The 23182-nt window shown below is 36.9% G+C and overlaps 1 protein-coding gene across 4 annotated transcripts in view; it reads left to right on the top strand.

Moving 5' to 3' along the window:
* The window catches only part of PTPRN2 (protein tyrosine phosphatase receptor type N2), a 657474-nt gene that overhangs the window by 52288 nt on the left and 582004 nt on the right, over positions 1-23182 (top strand). For 3 of the 4 annotated variants that reach the window (XM_062621502.1, XM_062621503.1, XM_062621499.1), the window contains exon 2: positions 13014-13064. In XM_062621502.1, coding sequence (XP_062477486.1) covers positions 13014-13064 — 51 coding nt within the window. Of the gene's footprint in view, positions 1-8233; positions 8283-13013; positions 13065-23182 lie in introns of those variants that run through there. The other variant, XM_062621501.1, reaches the window with a different exon arrangement.

Raw genomic sequence — 23182 nt, 5'->3', positions numbered from 1 at the left:
AATTATGCAAATGCCAGTCAACTTACTGTCAGTGTAGACTGAGACTCGTGTCTGGAACTTCATGAAATATTATCACCAGGCATTCTTGGAGGAAAAATATAAAATCCCATATTGAATTAATGAAACTTTGGAATAGGCTTGAAAACTATCAATGGGATTATTGTAAAATAACTTCTGTTCTCAGGATGCCTGCAAGAAATGACAGAGCCCCCTCCTGCTAAACTCTGTGAAACCCCAAGGCAGCACTCCTGTAAAGTCAGTATAACATTCCACCAGGAAAACTCAGGTCTGTTATCTCTGCCACTGGCTTATCTCTGTACTTTGTACTTTTTACCACTTTTAACTCATCTTGCTTTACAGACATTTCTGTGAAGGTTATTCTCCTTCACATCCTTTCTTAGTCTCTTATTTTCTTCCTTTTTCTTGTATATTCCTTTTTTCACTTACCGCATAGTGAAGTGTTTACTATTTCCTCTGTAAAAACATGGCTCTCTCTCCAGTGCTTTCCCTCTAAATTTCTGCCTCTCACTGTTTCCAAGTTTCTAAGTTTCCTCATCCAGCTTCATTCACTACATTAGAAGAAAGAAAAAAAAAAAAGCCTCTGAAGTATCTGAAATAAATCTTACTAATCCATTTATAAAGTTAACATGTTCCAATTCTTCTTTCACTGCATTGGTTCTGTGCTAATTGTCTAGTTACTAGTGAGAGTCTGGTTTCAGCAGGCACAGGCATCTCTGGTGTTCAGAGCATCTTTGTGGGGCAGTGGAGGAAGCTAGGAGGTAGTTTCCCATTGGTGAATAGTTATGTGAAAATCCCCATTCCCTTCTCTTTTCCATTATGTGCCTTCTACCTGGTAACTCTCAGGTGAAAAGAACATCCACAATGGGATAAGGAATGAGCAGAGAGTAGGCTGTAATATGGGAATAAAGATTGCTTCATAAATGCAAGCGGTAAAAATTTTTGGCTTTTATAAGACATGCTGTTATGATGAGATGTGTAGAAATTCAGTGAAGTACCTGCATAATTTTGTGGGATGTGTTGCCTTCTGAATGAAAGTTATTTTCAGCAAGCATGATTTAGAGTCTTTGAGTGATGCTAAGGAGATACAGATATCCTTGACTTCAGTCTTTGGCTTAAGTTTAGATGGGAACATGAAAATTGTGCCACACTAACAGTCACTTGCTCTCAGAAGTGGATTGCTATCATCAGGTGGATCATGACACTGTACAACTTCAGTGGTGCTACACACAGTGTGCATAGGACAGGTTTCATGAATTGTAACTGCAGTGTAATCACACTGGTTGCAGTTCCTGCTCATCCAAAAGGGACTTTGTCAAGCTCACAGTAGAAAGAAGCAATCTCAGCGGAGACTTGAAGAACAACCTATCCCTGCATTAGAAGTATCTGAATAAAAGGTCAAGAAAGAATGGTAGGTAGTGCTGCTGAAGCCACACAGAAATTTGCACAACTTGTCACCTGAGGCTTGGAGGTCTCCTTGCCTGTCTGAGAGTTGGCCTCTTCAAGGCCTTAACTGGAATTCTTGCCCCCTGCCATTCTTTTCAGTCCCCTGCCACCACCCTGCCTTGCTTCTCAGGGAACACAAACTCAAAAGCTTGGGTACTGTAGAGTTCAGTGGCAGGCTAGGAGCTATTTCACATTCTTTGTTGAAATCCCTGCGCATTTTGAGAAGAGGTAGGGGGCATTGACTTAAGCAGCATTAAAAACCATACTCTTCAGGAAATGCTTGTTTGCAGTGTACTGAATGCTTCCCAGTACCTTCATGCAGCTACTTCCTTTTCTTTAAGGTTCAGAACATTTCTGTGAGATGTGGAGAAGTTAAATAGAGGCATACAAAGGTTATTATTTGTATTACAGTGATCATCGGCACTCCACACTTGACTGGATCTCTGTTTTGTCAGACGCTTACAAACACATAATAATAATCATAAATATTAGCATTTAACTAGAAAAGACGCACAAAATACAGATGGAAGATTGTGGTGAAATTATTTCTGCAGGCCAGCAGCAAATATCAAGGACAAAGACTGGAATTCCAGCCTGCTGAATTATAGTCTAGCAACCTTGCTAGTAGGTCTGGCTTATGAACAGCTTGGCATCTCCTCTTTATGATATTCAGGGTACATGCAACATCAACTATTTCTTAAAATCTCTTTCTTATCTGTTCAATTGAAGTTCTAAATTTTTTCCTCCTACTGCACAAGTTTTGCACAGACACTTTGGAAGTTACTATTTATAGAGGAAAAACTGTGAAGATAATAATGAACAAAAAGGGTGGGGATTTGTGCCCTAATTCACAAAGCTGCTCAGATACTTCAGTTCCATCAAAATCAATAGACATTAGATCAGAGATGGTGACTATAGTGTTATAATATAGTAATGACATTTGGCTACTCTTAATGGTGAAAAGCTGAAGGCATCAGGCTTCAGATTTCTTTTTGCCCTAAATAGATGAATTTTCTCAAGGATGTTTTTTCCTTGTTGTGTAACAGCTAGTTAAACCTGTAGAATCTGGGAGGTTTAGTCTTCTAATGATCTTTTTTCTCTAGAGAGAGAAAAATTGTCTTTTATGTACTTTTTAGGCAGGAACTAGAATATTAATTCTGGTGCTACTTGGCATGCATCATATTTGTAATGCTTCAGAATGATATCTAATTTTCTTGGCTTCTTCCCCAAATTGCTTTAATCATTACTCTTTTTCTGAACTCATTCTCTGATATGTGTCACTGTGGTGGCTGCCTCTCAACAGCTAGTTAGGGGACAAAAAAACATCTCACTGGTATCATGGGGTAGGCAGAGCTACTTCACAGGAGCAACAGCATAATGTATTCTGGGACAGCTGGCTCTGACACCAGCCTCAGATACATCAGGGTGCATCAGGAGTAATTAGAGCACAATTACTGGTCAAAATCAGGACCATTCACTCTCAGTTCCAGATTTTCTTTGAAATCAGTGTTATTTCACAGAATTAAGTAGAAGCGGATCATCTTTCTCTATAGTGAATTAAAACTACTGTCTGGAATGAGTTTTGAATCAATACAGGGTGTGTTTAATTCTTTATCAACAGAACAAGGTATTGTCCTATGTCTGCCCCTTGTTGCAACATCCATGTGTGTGGTTACATAAACTACAAGTTCAACAGGACATGAACAAAGCCACAAGGTGCTGCGCATTGATCATATGTGGAGATAATTTGTATTGATTGGAATATCTGTGTTCTTGGTGGCTTTTAAAAAAATTCAAGTACGTAAACATTTCTAAGATTCTGTCATTTTTCTTTGGCTAGGGAAAAGTTTTAACTATGTACCGTTAATTTGATGTGCTACCAGTATGTTTGTATGAACTATTTCTCATAACTCTGTCCCACACTAGAGAATGCTGCAGCTGCATTTGCAATTCAAATTACTAGGGTAAATTATATAGATAAATCTTGGTGCCACTGTCCATTGAATTTTACCTAATATTATTCTTTTCCCCTCAAGAACTTTAGGAGATTATGACTTTCTGCATTGCCTTTCATTGTTTTTCTCCAACACATGAATAATTAATGTGGATTGCTCTGGACTGTTTAAACTCTTTATTAAAGAAATTACCAAATGTATAACCTAGTGTCTCTTTCATGAGATGAACTCAGGTGTTTTTTGCACTCTAAACAAACATAATGTGATTCAAAATTGCATAATAAAGGTATGAAGATGAATTTCCAAGCACACTCCCAATAATAGCTATAGTAGCAATCTAAAGTCTTTTCAGTATCTAGCAAGCCTCAATACAGATACACAGAAATAGATGTGGAGGACACATTGGAACCTGTCTCCATATTTGGAGTTTCCAAACCCATGTGTGCTGCTGTCTGAATAAAATTACTTTCCTGCAGTAAAGGACGGTGGACTATCCCCTTGCACTTCAGACTCCACTGAATGATGTGATTCTTTTCTTCCTTCCCAAGTTGTTTTTGCCAAGTCCACCTGATAGTTTACACAGCTCAAATTAACAATGAAATAGAGATGGAACAAAAAGGAGAGTGATTTTCTAAGACGAGTGAGGAAGGGAAAAAGAAGGAATCATATGTAACAGGTACTGGCCATGCTGCAGCATTATCAGTTAAAAGATGGTGTACTGTTTTCTACATAAAAGAGAATAGAAAAGCCAATTATTACAAAGAGGTCCTTCACAAAATATTGTTTCTTCCTCTGACGTCTGCTCAAGACAGTGTTGGGAGAGGTGCATTACCCCTAAATATGGGGTAATTACTTACTTATAGAGACAATATAGCTGGATAAGAATTGCTATGAATTCTGGTTATGTTTTTTTTAAGTACCGAGGAGATACTCATTAAGAATCTCTAACAAGTAATGAAAAGAAAATTTTGGTGCTTGTGAGAGGAAAATGATAAACACATCTCTTCTCCTTCCCTTGATTGTGTAAATAATGGGAGTTTTCTCAAAACATGAGGCACAACTTTGAAGAACTGTTTTTGAAAAAACCTGTCACTGAATGTGGCTCTTGGAGACTGATTAGCATCCGATGATGGGACATGAGCTTCTTTACCATGTAAGTGTTTTGGAATATTTTATCTGAAAGAACCATCTTCCAAAGCACATAACTGCCCCACATAGCTCCTATTTTCTCTAGCTAATGGTTCATTACTTCTTTGACTCAGCTTTTCTTAACCTTGACTGTGGAAAAAGGCTGGAATAGTGTTATAATTAGGACTTAGAATTCACTCCATTCTGCAGTTTTGTAAAACAAGTATACAAGAACAAGCTGACAGTTACTGATGGGTAAAATGAAGTTCACAGATATAATGATGACAGTAGTTTTTTCACAGAATAAACAGAAGGTGCTGAACTGCAGTACTTACTGGCCGATGTGCAATAATACCAAGGCAGGCTTTGCTGGCAACATCATAATCTGCTGTATGTAAGCTTCAGTATTACCTTTTTGATGTCTTATGGCTATGAATAATACTAGAAGGTTTTTCTGCCCACAGATTTTGTGGGGAAGGATATCGTACAGGCAATAGCAGGTAAAAAAATCAGGCTACTTGTTGATGTAAACAGCAAAGTGGAATTACTCACTTAGAGTCATAGAATCATGGAATAGTTAGGATTGGAAAGGACCTTAAGATAACCTAGTTCCAACCCCCCGCCATAGTGTTAGCCCTCAAATTCTCTGCCAAGAACAAAAAAGATTTTCTTAGTCACAGTTCTGATTTCAGTGGTTGTTGGGTAATTTCAGTGTATTGACCAGTAAGGAAATTAATTTTAGCAACCAGTGACTAGAAGAAGGTATTGAATTGCAGTTATTGAAGGCCTGGTCTGGATCTTTATGAAAGTTTGTATACAGCTTGTGAGCACTTTGATTAACATTTTCTAATTTTGAAGGAACAGATCATATATTTTCTGTTGTAGAGATGCTTCTTTTGTCCCAGTATGGGCTACTGACATGGCAAAGATCTTCTGTCTTGAGCAAAATCACATTTGACCCTTCCTGCCACAGTTAATGGGTGTGAGTAAAAGATTTTGGTCTTGATCTTAAGAAGTAATAATTGTAATGTTAGTTTTTAAGTGATCTTCTATTTGTTCTCCAATAATGGGTTTATCTGATCTTTTTATTTTTATTTAAATGGAGAGGTGTTACTGTTCAATGTAACAAAGTGGAGCTACTTGTTTGCCAGAATATATCTGTGCTCCCAATTTGCTGAGTGAGCTAGCTGGTGGTGGGCCCTGCTAAAGAAAGGGAGCTCTAAAACATAGTATTGGGAGAATAGTAATTTTTCAGGGGAGACAATGCAAATTTTTTTAATATTTACTATGAAAAAAAAGTACAAAAAGGCACAGCAAAACACATGTTGCCTGTATGGGCCATGTTTTTTCTGAGCTCTAGCCAAATGGAAATGCTGTTCTGGAGCTTTCCCAGTGATGGCCTTTCCTTGTCTCTTTGCCTCATGAACTATTATTACTGTTCATATCTTCAATTATTCTTAGTAGTGACCTTTCCTCCATGTTCCCCAGAAGAAAAGCTCTACATCACTGCAATCATGGCATTAGTAATAAGAGAAGTTAACAGTATTTTCACCACAAAGCAATTCTCTTTAGTGGTGGACAGGCTCAAAACTAATTACATGCAAAAGAAAAGATGTAATCATTTTTTTTTTCTCCTGAATGTAGCAAGGACAAAGTACAGCTTTTACATAGTGAGAAATAGCATCATACATCACAGCATTTTTGTACTATTTTACCTATTAATGCGTCAGTCTGTACATGTTGAAGAGAGGGTGGTGTAAAGAAGGTAATTGAAGCACTAATATGCACCGTCACTGAAGCTTCAGGGGCAAATCTTGGCTATAAGATTAATACTGATGCTTTCACTTTTTGAATGAAAACTCTATTCCACAGTGAATTATTCTGGCTAAGATCATATTTCAATACACAAAATCAATATGTATGAAAAATGATGGAAAGAAGGAGTAATTCTGAGATGAGGAAGTGTTAGCACCAGATGGTAACATGGGAAATCTTAACTTTTTGGAAACTTCTCATGTAAGAGATTGCACATTCCTCCAGTTAACCACTGCAGGGATTTCTTTTGTCACCTTTATGACTGTTAATTTGGGTTATAGCAAGGCCTGGATTCCTCACCAGGGATTAGTGCTTCCTTGAACTAGGCTTTGTACATGCACACAGTTAAAAGAAATAATCTGCTCTCAAGAGTTTGCAGTATTACAAAACCATCAGGCACCTATTACATTCAAAAAGCATAAAAGCTGGGGTAAAGGAAGAAGATCAAAGCTCAGTACTCATTATGCTGTCATACATTTTTCTCACTTTCTCTCTTGGGAGAAAGAGCCCCTTTAGTGTTATGTGCTACTTTAACATTACTTTTGACCACATTGATTTACTTTTCTCTCATAGTTGAACTACTGTTCCAAGCAGTTGATAAACCATCACAGGTTCTGATGTTTTGATAAAATGTCTTTCTCGATGAAGAATATTCCCAATATTCTGAAAACCTGAGGAGAAAGAGAGAACATATCTGAATCTAATCCACTCCACTCCTGAAAAACTCTGAACAGAGGGATCAAAATGAAACAAATCCTGTCCCTCTTTTACCTCTCTCATAGTCAACATACCATAGGAGAGGTAGATGAATGATTCAGTGCGCTAGATGAAGGGAAGTGGAGGGCATCTGTGGAAAAGGGTGAGGCTGGAGATCTAGAACTTGCCAGCAATCCATAAACAGGTGACAGACATGCTGTTTACTTGCATGAGTGAAAAGAGAGGGCATGGGTGGGAAGGGTAATGCATGAGCACTGCATGCATGTGCTGGATGGTGACAAAAAGGGGCAGCTGTTTTCTCCTGGTAGAATAATGCTGTCTTGGAGAGTAGAAGGGCAGGAATTAGGAAAAAAAGTACTTCTTGGAAAGAGAATGGAGGAGTTTGGAACAAAAATATAGCAAATTAAAAAGGGGATAAAAATGAAAATTTAAAAAATAAGGGCAGAGAATTTCCAAATTTATTATCAAGGTGAATGTCAAAATAAAACTAAAGCAAAGAATCAGTAGCTGATTTTTCACATGTAATTAATAGGCTCTGAGTAATGCTTACATTACATGTATATACATATGTTGTCAGTGTGTAACCACAGGGCTTGGGAAACAAAGAGGAACTCTGCTTAAGACCTGGGGTCAGTTTAAAGTGCATTTTCCCCAGCTATAATTGAAATTTTGTGTAATTCTACATTTGCTAGGCATACATGTATGGCAGACAAGTGAGGATGTATTGGATAGACCACAGCTTTAGCAGACTCAGCAAAATTTTCTCTCACCTCTGATTAGTGAGAGGAATACGTCTCTCAATCAGATGACTCCTCTATTAAGCTTTCTGAAAGAAAACCATGTTTGATTCTTCCTTATTGTTGTTGTGCACTATCTTGATTTTTTTTCAGTTAGAGCTATCCCAGTTGTGTGAGCTGAGCACTTTTAAATCTTCATTCTTGGACCATAGTTCTTAATCTACTATAAGTAAGTAAACATGTGCCGTCTATTTAGTCACCCACAGCTGGTGTTGAGCACCCAGTGAGGGCCATCAGACATGGCTGGTGTTGGCATACCCAGGTGTTTCCATTTTTGTTTCTCTCATTAGCAGTATTTATCAGCTCTTACCTTTCCAGCGTCTTCTTACTAGAATACAACTGAATCTGAAAGAAGCAGGTGAATGTGGAATAGATTCTAAACTACTCAAAATGCTAATGATCATTGGCATGTTTTGATGAAGGAATGTATATGGGCTAAAACTTAGTGATGTGGTGAGTTTGTTTTGGTCTGAAAATGTGAAGAGGCATTAGGTGCTCATGTTGCAGTGGAATGAAAAGCGTAAAAAGAAGTTGAGAAATCTCAACAACAGAAGGAGGTTTGTATTTTCTCAGTTTCTGACTGATAACTGTAGAGGAAATTTAGCTGTTCTTGCCTGTTGTTTGTTTTCTTGTTTGGATGGTTATAGGGTGTTTTTTTTATGAAGAGGGTCTATGGCCTTTTTTATTAATTTTAATAAAAATGCTTACATATTTTGGGAGTGAAGAGAATTGTTTAGTGTGAAATAGTTGGATAACTGGGGGAAAGGACAGATAAATAAACATAATAGAATCTGTTTGATCGGTGGATTTTTAAAAATTGTTTTCCTGATAAGTGAATTGCAACAGTTTTTTCTAGATGAAATTCAGGTGATTTCATCTGATGTTTTGACTGTTGTAATCTTGAAAGGCACCTCTTCTAAATACAAATGGTATATTCTCATAAATTATATATTCAGTTTATATTTATCTATATATAAATGTGTGTGTATATGTAAGTGGGTTCAAGAAAACGGATCTTGTACCTGACACAACTTAGTCGAAACACAGGCTACTACAGTCCATGTTTGGAAGCAAGGGTAAATTGGATATTTATTTATTCTTTTTGTTTTCTCTCTGACAGACCTACTTACCTCTGTGTATGAAAATTCACTTTATTGGTTTATATTGCACAGTCAGTCTGGGCTTTTCTGACTTGTAGTGAGCTTTACTCATGTAAACTCTTCTGGAATTCACTTTGGTAAATTATCAAGAAGATAGTTTAAAAGTCCATGATTTATGATTTGGATGAAGCCTTGGGTGAGATGGTTTAGTGTGAGGTGTCCCTGCCTATGGCAGGGGGGTTGGAACTAGATGATCTTGAGGTCCTTTCCAACCCTAACTATTCTATGATTCTATATCAGTGGAAGTTAATGGACATATACCACACCTTTGCAAACCCTAACATTTCCAATGTGAAAAAACATGTAGCTGTTCAAGTATATGGGATAATCCCTACTGCTGTGCTAACTGGGTTTTAAATTGCTCCAATATGTGTCAGGGAACTGTAATCCTACTGCATTACAGGATGCACAGCATGGACTTGTGCCTTGGTTACAGGCGAGTGGGTGATCAACTCAGCTTCTTGTGGCTGTTGTTGCTTCTGTGCACAAGTCATTGCTCCAGCCTTTGTCGCTACTGAGATGTAGGGACCATACAAGTGTTAGTCAAAGAGGTGAACCTTTAATGCAAGTTAAGTAATAAACCTGTGTTTAAATTCTAGATTAAGCAAAGCAATCAATGTACACCTGTTCAGTTTTAGTCTCTGTTGGCTGGTTCAATAGTTACCTGAAGATCTTGTTAGTTCAGGGCTGCTGTATGAAGAAAGATAGCGGTTTGGTTATTTTGGTTGTTTTTTATGGGGTTTGGAAGGATTGCATCAAGAGTGTGTGTTCTGGGAGATGATCCCTGGTAGGGAGATTGGTGGAAAATAAAATTAATTTTGATTGCATGAGGTGTGAACAGAATGAAGTGCTTTTTGGAGACAATACCACTTCATTCTTCAGTGGTGACTTATTACCACCATTATTATTGGTAGGTAGATGATATTTAAAATGAAATATGATGCTTCTTAATGTCACAGAAAATAACAACAAAAGACAAATTAGTAGCTAAATTAGCATATTGAGTGGTTGGATGAAATATGAATAACAATTAATGCTAGCAATAAATAACTTGGAGCAAAATATTTTTCAAGAAGTTTTGGAGCTCCTTGTCTATTTTGGAGTAATCATAGATGGATATAGTTTGCCGTGCATTGGCTTTATTAATTTCCTCTCCAAGACATAAGTTTCCAAGGTTAATTGTGTCAGATGCCTTGCTGCAGAAAGCATCAAATAATGAACTATTATGAAAAGAGAAACTAAAGCATGATAGTAATTTTTCTTTTGTGCTTTTTCATGGAAAATATATTAGGTGATAAAATATATTGAGCAAAATCAGAATACATTTAAATTGGAGTGCTATATGAGGGTAGCCTTGTGGTTTATTTCTTTGTACCCAAACATGCTAAATTTGTTCATCTTGTATATCTGGATTTTTCTGCTTCTGAAAATATCAATATATTATAGAATGGCCTACCTCTAGCAGGTGCTTATGGTTCCAGCTCCCCAGGTGTTTCAGAATCAGCAATGCCTGAGTGAAAAGCTCTTTTAATGTGCTGCTCCACTAGAAATGTTCCTGGTTGAAACTTCTCATCTGCCACCTTTTGGATCTACAGCACAGCCACTGTAGAATAGGAAATTTACTGCAAAACTACCTGTCTTCCCTCCATCAACAGGAAACTTTCTGCAGACCTTCATGGTTTATGGGCATTTCAGGCTTCTGGTTTTAAGTCTTGTGATCTCTCAGGAAAACGAGGCAGAGCCCTTTACCCAGATATTTGGGATTTTCCTGTGAGCATCCAAATGCATTTTCCTGTGAGCATTCCTTTTTTTCAAATGATCATGACTATGCTTTTAATTAGAGCTCTTGTACTGTATACTCTGTGCAGACGTGTGTTTGTCCCTGCCTGTCATTCTTGTCTGATGTTCTTTGGGTCAACATACAGTTAAGGCATCCTTCTGCTTTGCTGGGTCAGTACCAAGGATGCAATTGGATATTTTCAGTGAGTTTTCAGGCACTGTTTCAGGTCAAATGGCTGTTAACAGTAGTCTTGTCTGGAGCAAAATTATACGCCTCTCAAAAATGCGTCACGAACCACAGTTTGTGGGTGGTATAGACACATGCTGTTCTACCATGCTCTGCTGGTAGAAGCTTTCCTGGTCTGAAATTTCCTCTTTTCCTTTGAAAAGCTACCAAATGCGTATCCACAGCTTATCGGTGCATAGGTAAAAGGATGAGAGAGCACTTTTACTGGTGTATGTACTGTAGGCTTTTATTGTCTACTTAAGGTTATATATAGTGATTCTTTGCAGGCAGGTGTTGGGAAGATTTAAGGGATTCTGCTGGTACTCCAGTACATCTCAAATTCATGTAGATGTGTTGGCGTAGCTCAGACCTAGTGCTGTGTTAATAAATCCTGCTGAGAGACACAGTCTATTAGTTCAGGTGTGATGATGTGCTAATACCTGCTGAAAGGCTATACAGGCATGCATAAGTCACTCTGTCCCCCTAAATTTTTCTTTTAGCAGTGTTAGGGCTCTGGTAATTCATAGGTGGAGAGTCTTGGGCTTTTCATTTTTTTTTGTTGTTTTTTTTTTTTTGTTGTTTTTTGTTGTTGTTGTTTTTTTTTGTTTTTGTTATTGCATATTTTTTGGTTGGTTTGGGGACTTTTTTCATTCTTGTTATAAGAACAGCCTACTTAACCCATTTAACTCTTACCAGAGGTGCTTGTACTCTGTGCTTCTGTGGACATTGGCGTGGCTGGGAAGAGAGGATTTGCTGTTGCGTTTAGATGTGAAGTTCCTAGCTCTTTTTTATTGTGAAACTGTTTAAGGTCTCCTAATTTCTGTAAGTCCCTGTGTCCATTTATAAGCATAAGGTACTTCCCCAAGAAGTTAACAAGCTTAATTGTGAAAATGTGTTCTCTAGGCCAGTTTTTGTGTTCAAAATACAGCCTCATTTCTTGGATTTTATCTAGTCCTAGGTCTGTATCTTAGTCAGAAAAAAAAAGTAAAAGAAACGACTGGTTAACAGAGTGTGTGCCCTTAACAGTAGCATAGTATTTCATGCTGCTTCTGTTGTGGTTCTTGTCTAATTCCCCACTGTAGATTGACCAGAGTAGAGGCACGTCTTTCCCACTTCTCTGCTGTGCTCACAAATGTCATCAGGAATTCATTTTAAGTGAAGATAAAGGGGATAATAACTAGTATCTCATTACCAGTTAGGTGATAATAGCAAGAGTGGAACAGAATACTTCACTGTGAAGATGTGTATAAGCAGATGAACTCAGATTGCCTATCTGGATATAGGCCCTAGGTTGAGGTATGGGGCTGATGTAGCAGGGGCCCATAAAGTGGCATATTTTAGAACAAATTTCCTGCTTCAAATGGAAAAAAAACCTAGGATATTTTACACAGACCTCTACTGATTTATCAGCTGGCTATGAAGGTATCACAGTGTTCATATAAATGACTCAATTTTTCAAGTCTTTCTCCAAAGAGCTGGTGCTCCTGAGGATCTGTGGTTGCAGTTACTAAATCCAAGGCTAATTTGAGCAATTTGCATCTGATTCCTAGGAATGACCCATCACAGTAGAAATATTTTTAGGAAACTCTTGATTTCTTGGTATATGTTTTTGTAGCATATTGCAGCATTACTGTGCTGTGTTACAATAATATATTCAAAATTTAGAGAACATGAGGTTCCTCAAATTACTAAATGAGACATGCACAGAGAAAACTGAAGCTTCAGTAGAGGAATGAGGGGGAAGAAAAATATCAAAGGTTATTTCTAGACATAACCAGCTAGAAAGATGTGCTGTGTAACCAAATCTGTTTCCATGTTCTTGACTTCCTGTATTGCCCAATTTAGACTTCTGAAGCCAACCAAATGTCTGACTGTTGCTGATCATTTTAGTAGCCTGAGAGGTCTTCAGTCTGTGCTAACTATCCACAGTTTGAAACCTGTATTAATCTTCACCTTTCTGCTGTGTTTTCAGGCTGCCTGTTTGAGGATGACCTTTGCAAATCATTTGAAATCTGTGTAAATGGTAAGTCTTCAATGTTTTGTTTGCTGACTACACTGTCCTCTGCTGTGCAGTTGTGTGTAGTCGATTCGATAAGCCAAATCTATATAGAAAAGAGAAGGAAAGAGAGGAGGAGAGAAAATGCCCGGTGTGATTATTATGCTCGGCAATCAGGTGAAATCTAATAGATTGAAAAATATTCTTTCAACCTTGAACAACACTATATTCTTTTATGAGAAACATTGTAATTTAATTAAGCACACTGAAATATGGTAACATATTAATGCAGGGTGAAAACAAATGTTTTATTATCTTCACGTTGCTCCTGTTTTTAGAGGATGACGTTGAGTAATTATCAGTCTCCTTTTCTTCAAAAGGTTGCTATTTATTATAATAAGAAAGAAAGTCTCAAAGGAAGACTATCATTGTTCTTGATTATGCTTCCTTTTTCTGTGTTCTTACTTGAACTGTGCAGAAGCAGCTTTCTTCTGCTCTCCTTCACAGTTTCTTTTCAGTAAGTCATAAAAAGCCAACAGAAATGTATGAATGAGTCTAATGGAATAGTAGGAAAGAACTTGTTATACGTTATGTCACATGTATGTCACATGTTATATGAAATAATTTAAGTCCTGATGAAGGATGGACCATGTTTAGAGGGAGATCTTTTGAAGCAGTTGCATGAAATATGAAGCAATGTTGCAAAATATGTAGACCTATAATTAAGATTGTTTTTTAATTGGGTATTACTTTTTTTTGTGAATGATGGCATAAGTAGTTTTGTTTTCCATTAAGCAGAGAGGCCGATAATATGGGTCTGTTAATAGATGAACATTATTATATCTTAACAACCATTTAACTTGAAATGAGATGAAATTTCCATAGTTGTTGAATGTCAGATAAATGCATGCAGGAGAGGGAAATAAGACAGAAATATATTTAAGGGGCTGGGAGAAATTTAAATAGGTAAAAGGTTATAAACGGTGCATTTATTAACATCTCCAAAGGTAATTCTTGTGTAAGTGACATTTGAAGTTGTTTCAATAACATGCAAAAATTCCGCATTGACAATTTCCATGCAGACAGCAAAGAAGGGTACTGGCAGTTTTCTACAGTGGTGCATTTTGCTGACTGCCAATGATACTCAGAGCCTGACTCTAGTTTTCCGAAATACAAGTATAATATAACTGGGTTTTATGACAGGCCAACCATTGTGTCTGGCAGACAATGTATAATGGGGAATTTATGCAGTGGGTGATAGTAAGAAATGTCTGTACTTTAACTGATAGTAAAAGTCTTCAGCAGACTTCATAGGTTACTTCATAGCTTCTTGCTGTGTTTTCTTAATTGAAGATGTGGTTTCTAAAATCTCAATATGACTTTCATTAGCATGTGAAATGCATCTTTGAATTCAGAATGGACCTCTTCTGTAGGTCTATTCTTATTTTGACATAACTGTAACTTAAAGGTCATTAGTGAATAAGCCTGTTGATCAATGATATTTTCTAATAACTGATCTTGATTAAAAAAATATGTTCAGGCATTCTGTTAGTGTGTTTAAGGTTACTGCAAAGTATTTCATTTTTCTATGACCTAGCTGGGCAGATGTTTTCTGGAGTGGATTTTAAATGCTGGCCTTGATATAAATAAAATAAATCATTCTTGAGGAAAATTATCAGATTTTTTGAAGATCATTCTTTGAAGTACTAAAATACTATCAGGTTTTAGTTTGTATGCATACCAGAAGAGGGCTGCTTGCTTCTGAGCAGTCCTTCTCATTTTTCCTGTCCAAACTGCTTTTGGTTCAACTGTATCTTTGAAGTTTTTCAGAAATCCTGTTGTATTAAAATGCAAAAGTTTTTCTGGATGGAAAGCTGAGGAACTTAAGTCTGTGAAGATCACTGTTGCAAGGTCATGGAAAGGTTTGCGTCCTTTGTTGTCACACAAATGTGTATTTCTGAAGTACTGTGTGAAAGTGGGTAAGATACAGCAGATGCTTTTGTGTAGCACCTTTGAAGCATCTGTGATCTGCAGATCTGAGTCTGACTCCTGCAGGAAGGCTGATAATTTTGATCTTTCTCTTGGTCTCGAGCAAAGGTAACTGAACTGACTGCATTTTCAAAAATGAAACTGGGTTTGTCTATTAAAGATGTAAGTCACAGTATTTGCTGTCTTTCATCCTGTCATCAACTGCAGACTTCAAGAACTTCTCATGCATGAGACTCGTAAAAGGATAACCAGAACATCAGCAACTGAGCTGTTTCATAATATAAAAATACTACTCTTTCCTTCTCATTTATTTTGAAGAATTAAGTGACTGAAAGATTTTGATAAGCATTCCTTTGCATGAATAAAAGGATGCTAAAAATTTTATTGTTAAGAGCAGTGTAATCCAGTTGTAATATCTAATATAAACAGCATAACTATCAGTTGCACTGCTTATATCTGTTTAGGTCATATGCCATTTTCACTGGCCAAAGAACCTTCCTTAATAAAGACTGTTGACTTTTTTGCCATTTCCCTTGTAAACGGGTCTCTCTTGGCTTCAGTGATGGGTTTTCACTTATGTTTGTTTAATAGCTCCAGCAGCATTCATGCAATATTAATTTATTTCCATAAACCTTTTATCAGTTTCCTGAGCTGCACTGACTCATCAAGTGGTTAAAAAGGAACATATTGTTTCATGTTTATTTTAATGGCATAAGGATAAGCCAGGCAAAAAGACTGAGGGACTTTTCCTGTACTCTTCCTTTGCAAAACTAGAACTTTGCAGGGTAAAGTTGCTTAGATGTCTTCTATTTAAATTCTGGTACAAAATTACCTCTATTTTACAGTTGGAGGAGCTGATATTTTTCACCCATCTAAAATGCTTGAAAGCTTGCAGCTAAAAAACATGGTATGAAATCTGGATATGCTTATGAGCTTCAGATCCTAATAGAAAAGAATCTGGCATGCTGTCAGCTTGGAAATACTTGCTTCCCAGTTAAGTGCTGATAAACTGCTATAGGTGCTAAGGTGACAAATATCTTAATTAAACAACATACATGGTAGGGAAAAGAATAATGTGAGGATTCAGATTTGAAATGTGTAGTGACACAGCTGCAGGTGAAGAGGGATATAGTATACGCAAGTTCATGTACATTTTGCTGTCTGGGTTAGAAGTTTCAGGGATTGAGTTTGCCCATGTGTCTCTTTTTTTTTCTTGACTGTTAAACCTCAGATGTGTTTGTAAGAAAAGCAAAGCAAAAAATCATTGGGAAGAAATTTTTAGAGTATATCTGAGGCAAAGATCCTTCACTTATCCTTGAACATTCCTGTATTTATATATTAAATCTATTGCAGTCAGATAAGTGGGAATACATCATGTTCTGTTTTGCATTTTAAGTGATAAGTAAAGCAGTTCATGTAAAACATCAGCTTGCTGTTGGAAACTTGAAACAAACTGGCTTCTCCAAGCAGCAAAGCAAAGACTAATTCTTATACTTTCTCTTGAAATCATGCAGTTGAATTCTGCTGGTGCCACTGGGAAAGACACTATGTGGCATAGATAAAAGCATTCATTTGAGAATAACCATCCCCTATTATCCTCATTCCTCCCTTTATTAAACTGTTTGAACTGCTTATTTAGAAGGGTGGCATTCTTTCCCTTAGGTTTAATTTCCAGATATTTTGCTTCAGAAAGCTTTGTATTGTGTTTTATCCATGCATGGATACCTTGATATCTTTTCTCCTTATCAGCAGTCTTTATAAGGCAGAGCAGTTTTATTTATGAAAGATGATGTGCCTGTATGCCTCCTTCCCACGTGAAATCATAACAGGGCTCATGCAGACAAGATCAGATTGTAGAAAACCACTCTGTGAGGCCAACCAAAAAAGTTAATTAAATACAGTCGCTGATGCAGGGTGCATCATTGAGTCAAGCCTCACTGACAACCACTAAACTTGTCTTAGGAAGACATGGTCTAATGTCTGTAGTAGTGTTTGAAAACGCTGTGCTTATGAAAGGCTGTATAAACAGCTCTGCGCAGCTGAATCAATATTGGTTTATGTATGCAAGCTGCACTTGTTAGGAGGGTCTTAGGTTAGCATGGTGTGTCAAAGGTGTTCAAGCATTGCAGTACAAAGTCATGAGCCTTTCCAAGTTTGGATGTTTCCAGGTAGTTCAGAATATTAAGGTACTTTCTTGCTCAGCTATAGCGCTCCTTGAACGTTTGGAATGTAAGTGATTGCATGTGGTGGTGATGAGCCGTAAATGGTAAACATGTGCTACAAATGATAAGGGAGAGGAGTCAGGATCCCTGAAATGGTTTCTTGAACTTAATGTGTTATGCTTTGAGGTTTTCCAGGTCATTGCCTGGTAGGGTGGAATTACAGAGAGAGATGCACCTCAGCATTGTTTAGCTAACAGATGTCTGTGGCTACATCTACATCTGGAAGGCACTGCTCTCACAACAGCTGTTGAAGTTTTTGTCAAATGACACTATAAATCTGTTCCTAAGCTTTCTGAAGCTTTTCAGTGAGCATCAGTGCTTGTTATAACTAAATTCAGACTTCTGAGGAGTAATGCTAAGTGGTACCTCTGCCTGCTGTTGCTTTCTTGTATGTACAGAGAATTTCTGTGCTTTCCGAGGATGTGGGAATTCTTCACAGATAACTGAAGTCCTAATACCACCATATGAGGTAAACCTGATGTTGTCGCTTTGAACCTGAATTATGAGGTAAACAGGAATACATGTATGTTTGGAGTAAAAACCTGACCAGTTACGCCTATACAAGGATTTACTTTTGCTGATGCTTCCATATCAGTTCAAGAAGATCATGGGACTTTTTTTTTTACTTTGTCAGACTTATTTTTTTAAAACATACTTTGAATAACTAAGTCAGAAGAATGTCAGAATCTGGTGCAACTTTGAAATCTGCCATTGTATAATGGTATTCCAAAACCCCACATCTTCAGAATTACTTACATACTTCATTCAACTGAAATCAATGGTGAGTTAACACCTAAATATTCCTGAGAATCTATGGCTATGAGGATGGTGCCTTGGTTATTAAGAATAATTTACATTTAAAAACTTCATACACACCTTTTGAAATAATTCTGTGAAAATTAGCCCAAAGATTCAAATTTTCACTTTTTCCCCACATTTGTTCTGTATTAGGTTATGTGAGTCATGTAATAGGAGCAAGTAAATGATATAGAGCTCTTTTGGCAGGAAGACTGGTTTCCCATTAGCCTATGTACTCTGTCATGTTAGCTCTTGCTTCTCCTTATCTTATGAAGCTCTAAAGCTATTCTATGGTATTGATGGCAGTGTCAGAGCTCCTCAGGATTAATGAGCATAAGAGACATTGCAACACAACTTGTTATAAATGGTGATAACACGCTGAAAGGCAGCAGAAGATAGCGAGTGGAGGAATTTGAGGGCTTCTCAGCTCTGCTTCACCTCACCATGCTGCTGCTTTGCAGATAAATTGTACCAGCTCAATTTCTAAACTAGAGGAGTCTGACTTGCTATTGGATGTACACCGTGTTAGCTAACAGAAGCACTGTCAACATGCATACTGAACAGTTCTGAGCTATGTGAGGTAAAAGCATTGTGAAAAACCAACATTTTAATTTTTACCATGAGGTTAAAAATGCCAGTGCAGTGATGACTTCATCAGCTTTACCTTGTATAAATCATGTGGTACTTGTTTTTGTCTCTGAAGGGCTATCTATCTTCCAAACTATCTATTTGTGTCTTGTGTTTACCTCAATGTGGTGTTAAAATAGCTACTTGTGTGTTAGTGGGTTAAAAGTGTCTAGCGCAACTGACGTTAAAACTGAAGTAGTGATCAAAGGTGAAGTTAGAATTCTCTCATTAGAAAAAGATGCCTAGCATGAGAATGCAACTATGGTTATCCACCATCCCAGCTGTTGCTAAAAAAGCTTTATTGTGGTTATTTTTTTTGTGGAGAATTTGAACTTGTAGCTCCTGCAGGGCACAAAACCATCACTCAGACTTCACTGACAGCCTGATGCTCAGCACCAAGTGAGAGGTAAGTATGTACAACTGTAAATCTACCACCAGCCACATGTAATCCTTTATGTCTTTGTGTCATGTGCTAGTAAATAAGTCTTGGAGCTGCTGAGTGTTGCATTTTGTTTCATGTGGACAGACCTCTGTTTTCTTATAGGTCAGGCAAGAATGCTGCCGTGTTGTCATATGGGAACTGTAATTTCTATCTTAATGTTGTGACTTGTGGGTAATGTATTTTCTTGCTCTGAATATCAGCACTGGGTTTCACAGAACCAGAGCAGGCACTGCACATGAAATTGTTTAAGCAGTGTATGTTTGGGGAATTTTGGTGTCTGTAGGTTGGGTGTGTTTGGGGGCCTAGTTATTGGGGAGTATATTTAATTATCTAGTATGTCTCTTTTACCCAAATTATGTGTTTGTGATAAGGTCAGTGAGCCTTAAAATCTAATATAATATCTAATATTAAGTAGAACTGAAGTTTTAATAGTATTTTTCCACTGAATATTTGATATGAAGTCTTGACTTTTACAAGATGTATTTATCAAAGGAAAAAAAAGGAACAATTTGTATTTGTCTGCAGCTTTTTGGACCTTGTACCAGGCAGAATACATATAATTTAAGGTAGCTTTAAAGATGTATGTTACACTACCATATTATGGAAAATATACTTGGGTATTTGAAATATTGTCTGTATTGTGTACTTTATTAGTGTGTGGTAAACCCCTTTGTCAAGAGGCTTGTGTAAGCTATGTACCACCTGTTGGCATATTTGTTGGGCATACTCAGAGATATCCTTATTTCATGGTTTTATTACACTGGAGACAAAAAAAAGTAATTGTAACATTTGGGAGACCATGGAAAAGTACAGCCTGTTTGAAAAAAAGGCATTAGGGAGTCTGAGTAAAAATTGTGCCTGATGAATCATGAACACAAGAGTCTGAAAAGGACAGAGTGGTCTGTAGAGAAGAGAGCACCAAGGCATAATGTTCTGTCAATGAGGTGGAAAGCAAATGAATCCTGGTTTGGAGTGACAGGGCAGCAGTGTGCTTCTGCTGAAAATCCATCATACTTTCTCCCCGTCATGTGTCAAGGGGCATTCAGAATTGTTAGAGTTTAATTTATGATTAGGATGTTTGGGCTGTGGCTTGGGGGGGGAGAAGAATAGGCGGTTGTGTGGTTTTTCTTTTTTTTTTCTTCAAATTTTTCACCCCTACTAACCCCCCTCCCCCCCGAAACAAAAAATCCCAATTCTCCCCCCATCTCCACTGCATAAACATATCTATGAACAAAAAATAGTAATAAAAATTGACAAAGCCAAGGACACATGAAATTTGTGAGTTGTCAGTGATGGCTGTACAGCTATTATTGGACAATTCCAAGTTTGGGTTATTAGATAAGATATTTTTTTCTGGTGTTAAAAAGATATCTTCATTTTGCTTGTTGATTACTTAAAATGTGTAATTCCACAAATGAAGTGCATAAATTTGGATCTGCTTGCTTATTTTCGACTTCAGCTAATCCCTGTTAGATGTGAAACTGTGATATTTGCCTTAGTCTCCCTGAATATTGACCCAGTTAATCACTGCTGCACTGAGACAATCAGTTTAATTATTATCATTAATTGTCAGAGTACTTTGGTAATTAAAAGAAGCATTGACAGTGTTTAAAAGAGGATAGACTACAAAACTTTGAACACATTTCCTGCCTGAGAAAATTGTATACTTTTTTTTATAGTCATGCTGCTTCTATGTTTCTTTCTGAAAACTGCAGTAATACTGTCTAATAGTACATATGCTTAAAATATGGGATTGTGAAACAGGCTATGTATTTCCAAAATATTCAGTTTTACAAGACCATTAATGAATGGCTTTTGACTATTCACTTTGCATTTTCTTGTGTGTGGGAGGCAAAGCTGTGGATTTCTTAAACATATCCTGCCTAACAACATTCTGGATGGTTTTTTTTTGTTGTTGTTCTTGTTTTGTTTTGTTTTTTTTTTTTTTTACAGTTACAAGTTTCTCTGTGCTTAGATGTGGTGTTTCAATTTTTATTTTATTTTTATTTTCTGTCAAAAGTTCTGTCAAAAGTCCTTTTTGCTGGCCAGACCACACATCAGTTGAGTGCTGTTGCGTTACAGTAATCATTTAACGAACATCTTTTTATTGCTGCCTTCATAGTATTTGACAAGCTTTAATAGTGTTTTTTACTCTAAATCTGCCTTTAGACAGTAAACATAATAGGGAACAAGTTATTTCTGGTTTGCAGGAGGAGGGAATGTTGAGGTCCTGGCTAAGTAGCTTCTCAAATATGAGAAAACTGAGTAACAAAACCTCATGACTTGAATCACCTGAAACCATATCTACCTCAGCAGAACAAAACTCGATTACAGTTTCTGTAAGACATAGTGACCTTCTTTCATCTGAAGGTAACTTGTATGTGAAAATATATTCTGTAATAATATCCATGACATCATAGAAGAAGCTGAGGAGGGCATTACCTTATAATAATCTGAGATGCAAATTCATGGAAGGCATATATATGAAAATAACTCTTAGGGACTGCTTGCTCTGAACAGATGAACTAAACAGATATGTATATTTTTTTTAATTTTAAAGTAAAGAATGTTGAAATTTTATCTCAAGTTGTGTGCCTGTTACTGGAAGTGCTTAATTTGGACTGGATTGGGTCCAAAATAGAATATTCATCGAGGGAGAACTAGAAAATACATACTTTATCATAATGCTTAGAATAAATGCTCTGTAATTAAGAACAGTAAGAGGCTTTTTTTTTTTGTTCTATCCTCGTTTAATAAATAAGAACAAAATGAAAGTGAACTAATCATAGCACTATTGATTAACAGGTGAAGACCTGTTAATGAAAAGTCATTCTCTGTTATAAGCCATTTGAAAGCTTGAAATTAAACAGAGTTTTCTTTTATGCCCTACAGCCTCCGTGGCAACAGCAACAAAAGTTGCTCTAGAGGTAGACAGAGCAAATATATTTTATGGTCCCAAACTATTTAGTGTAATTTAGTCCTTTAATAGCTTTGGCTGCTGCTCTGCATAAGAAATATTTGGTTATCTTTACTGCTGTGTCAGCATGCCCTGAAGTAGGATCAGCATGGCTTAAGAGGGTTAGTAACAGCCGTGGATGTCAAGGGAGAGTAAGGGAATAAAACATTTAGTGTTTGGACTCTAAACTCTTCAAGGAAAGATATCTGTCAAAAAAAAAAGTTTTTAATGCAGCAAACATTTGTGTTAATGTTAAATTTGCAATATGATAAGGTTTAGCCCTTTTAAGCTTTTATTTAGCTTTTCAATTGCATTATCTCTCTCTTTCAGAGATTTGACTATGCCATCATAGTTTTTTCCTGGAAGTAATATGACAGGTATGATTGTGAACAGCTGCCGGCTAGGCAATTTTTTCAATGGCAAAAATGTGTTTTGTTAGCTTTCCCTATCTGTTATTGAGCTATAATTGATTCTTTTTCTATGGTGAATTCTATAATAGATGAAAAATAGGTGTATTATCCAACCAGAAACTGTGCTGGTGGCGGAAATAGAAAATTGAGGGTAGAGAGAACAGTTGGTGAGACCTTCAGGTTCTTTTTTTTTTCTTTGTCTTGTAGTCCTCTCTATTGACTCTACATCATGCTGCTCTATCTCTATTCCTCAGAAATTTCAGATGAAAAAGGTATTAGGGGTTTATTGACAATTAGATGGTTGGACTTTTCAATGGTAGCTTTGTAGTTTATTGAACAGTTAAGATGACAACCTGCAATACACACTCATAGTGGGTGCAGTTTAAATGGCTCCTGGATTTCAGCAATTAAACCAAATATTTTTGCTTTGGAAGTGCAGTGCTTTTTGGGGTGAGTGGTGGTGTACTGTTTTTGAACTGTAATTAATTTTGTAGCTTCAGGTAATGAATTTGACTGAATCTTGTGTTTATCATGACTTCAACTCCTCCAAACCTTTCCAAATTGTAGTAGTCTCCTGCTAGTCTTCTGATTCCATCCCTTTTGCTAGGATGTCGTTTCATTACCCTTCAATGCTTAATTTCTAAGTTTGAGATATGAAGATGTACTAGACTTCTACAATAATTAAGAGTACCTACTTTACT

Source organism: Pezoporus occidentalis, unplaced genomic scaffold (assembly GCF_034315485.1).
Source record: "Pezoporus occidentalis ecotype Australia unplaced genomic scaffold, CSIRO_AGI_Poc_V1 ctg23, whole genome shotgun sequence".
Lineage (NCBI taxonomy): Eukaryota > Metazoa > Chordata > Aves > Psittaciformes > Psittacidae > Pezoporus > Pezoporus occidentalis.
This window is presented reverse-complemented; position numbering and strand designations above follow the sequence as displayed.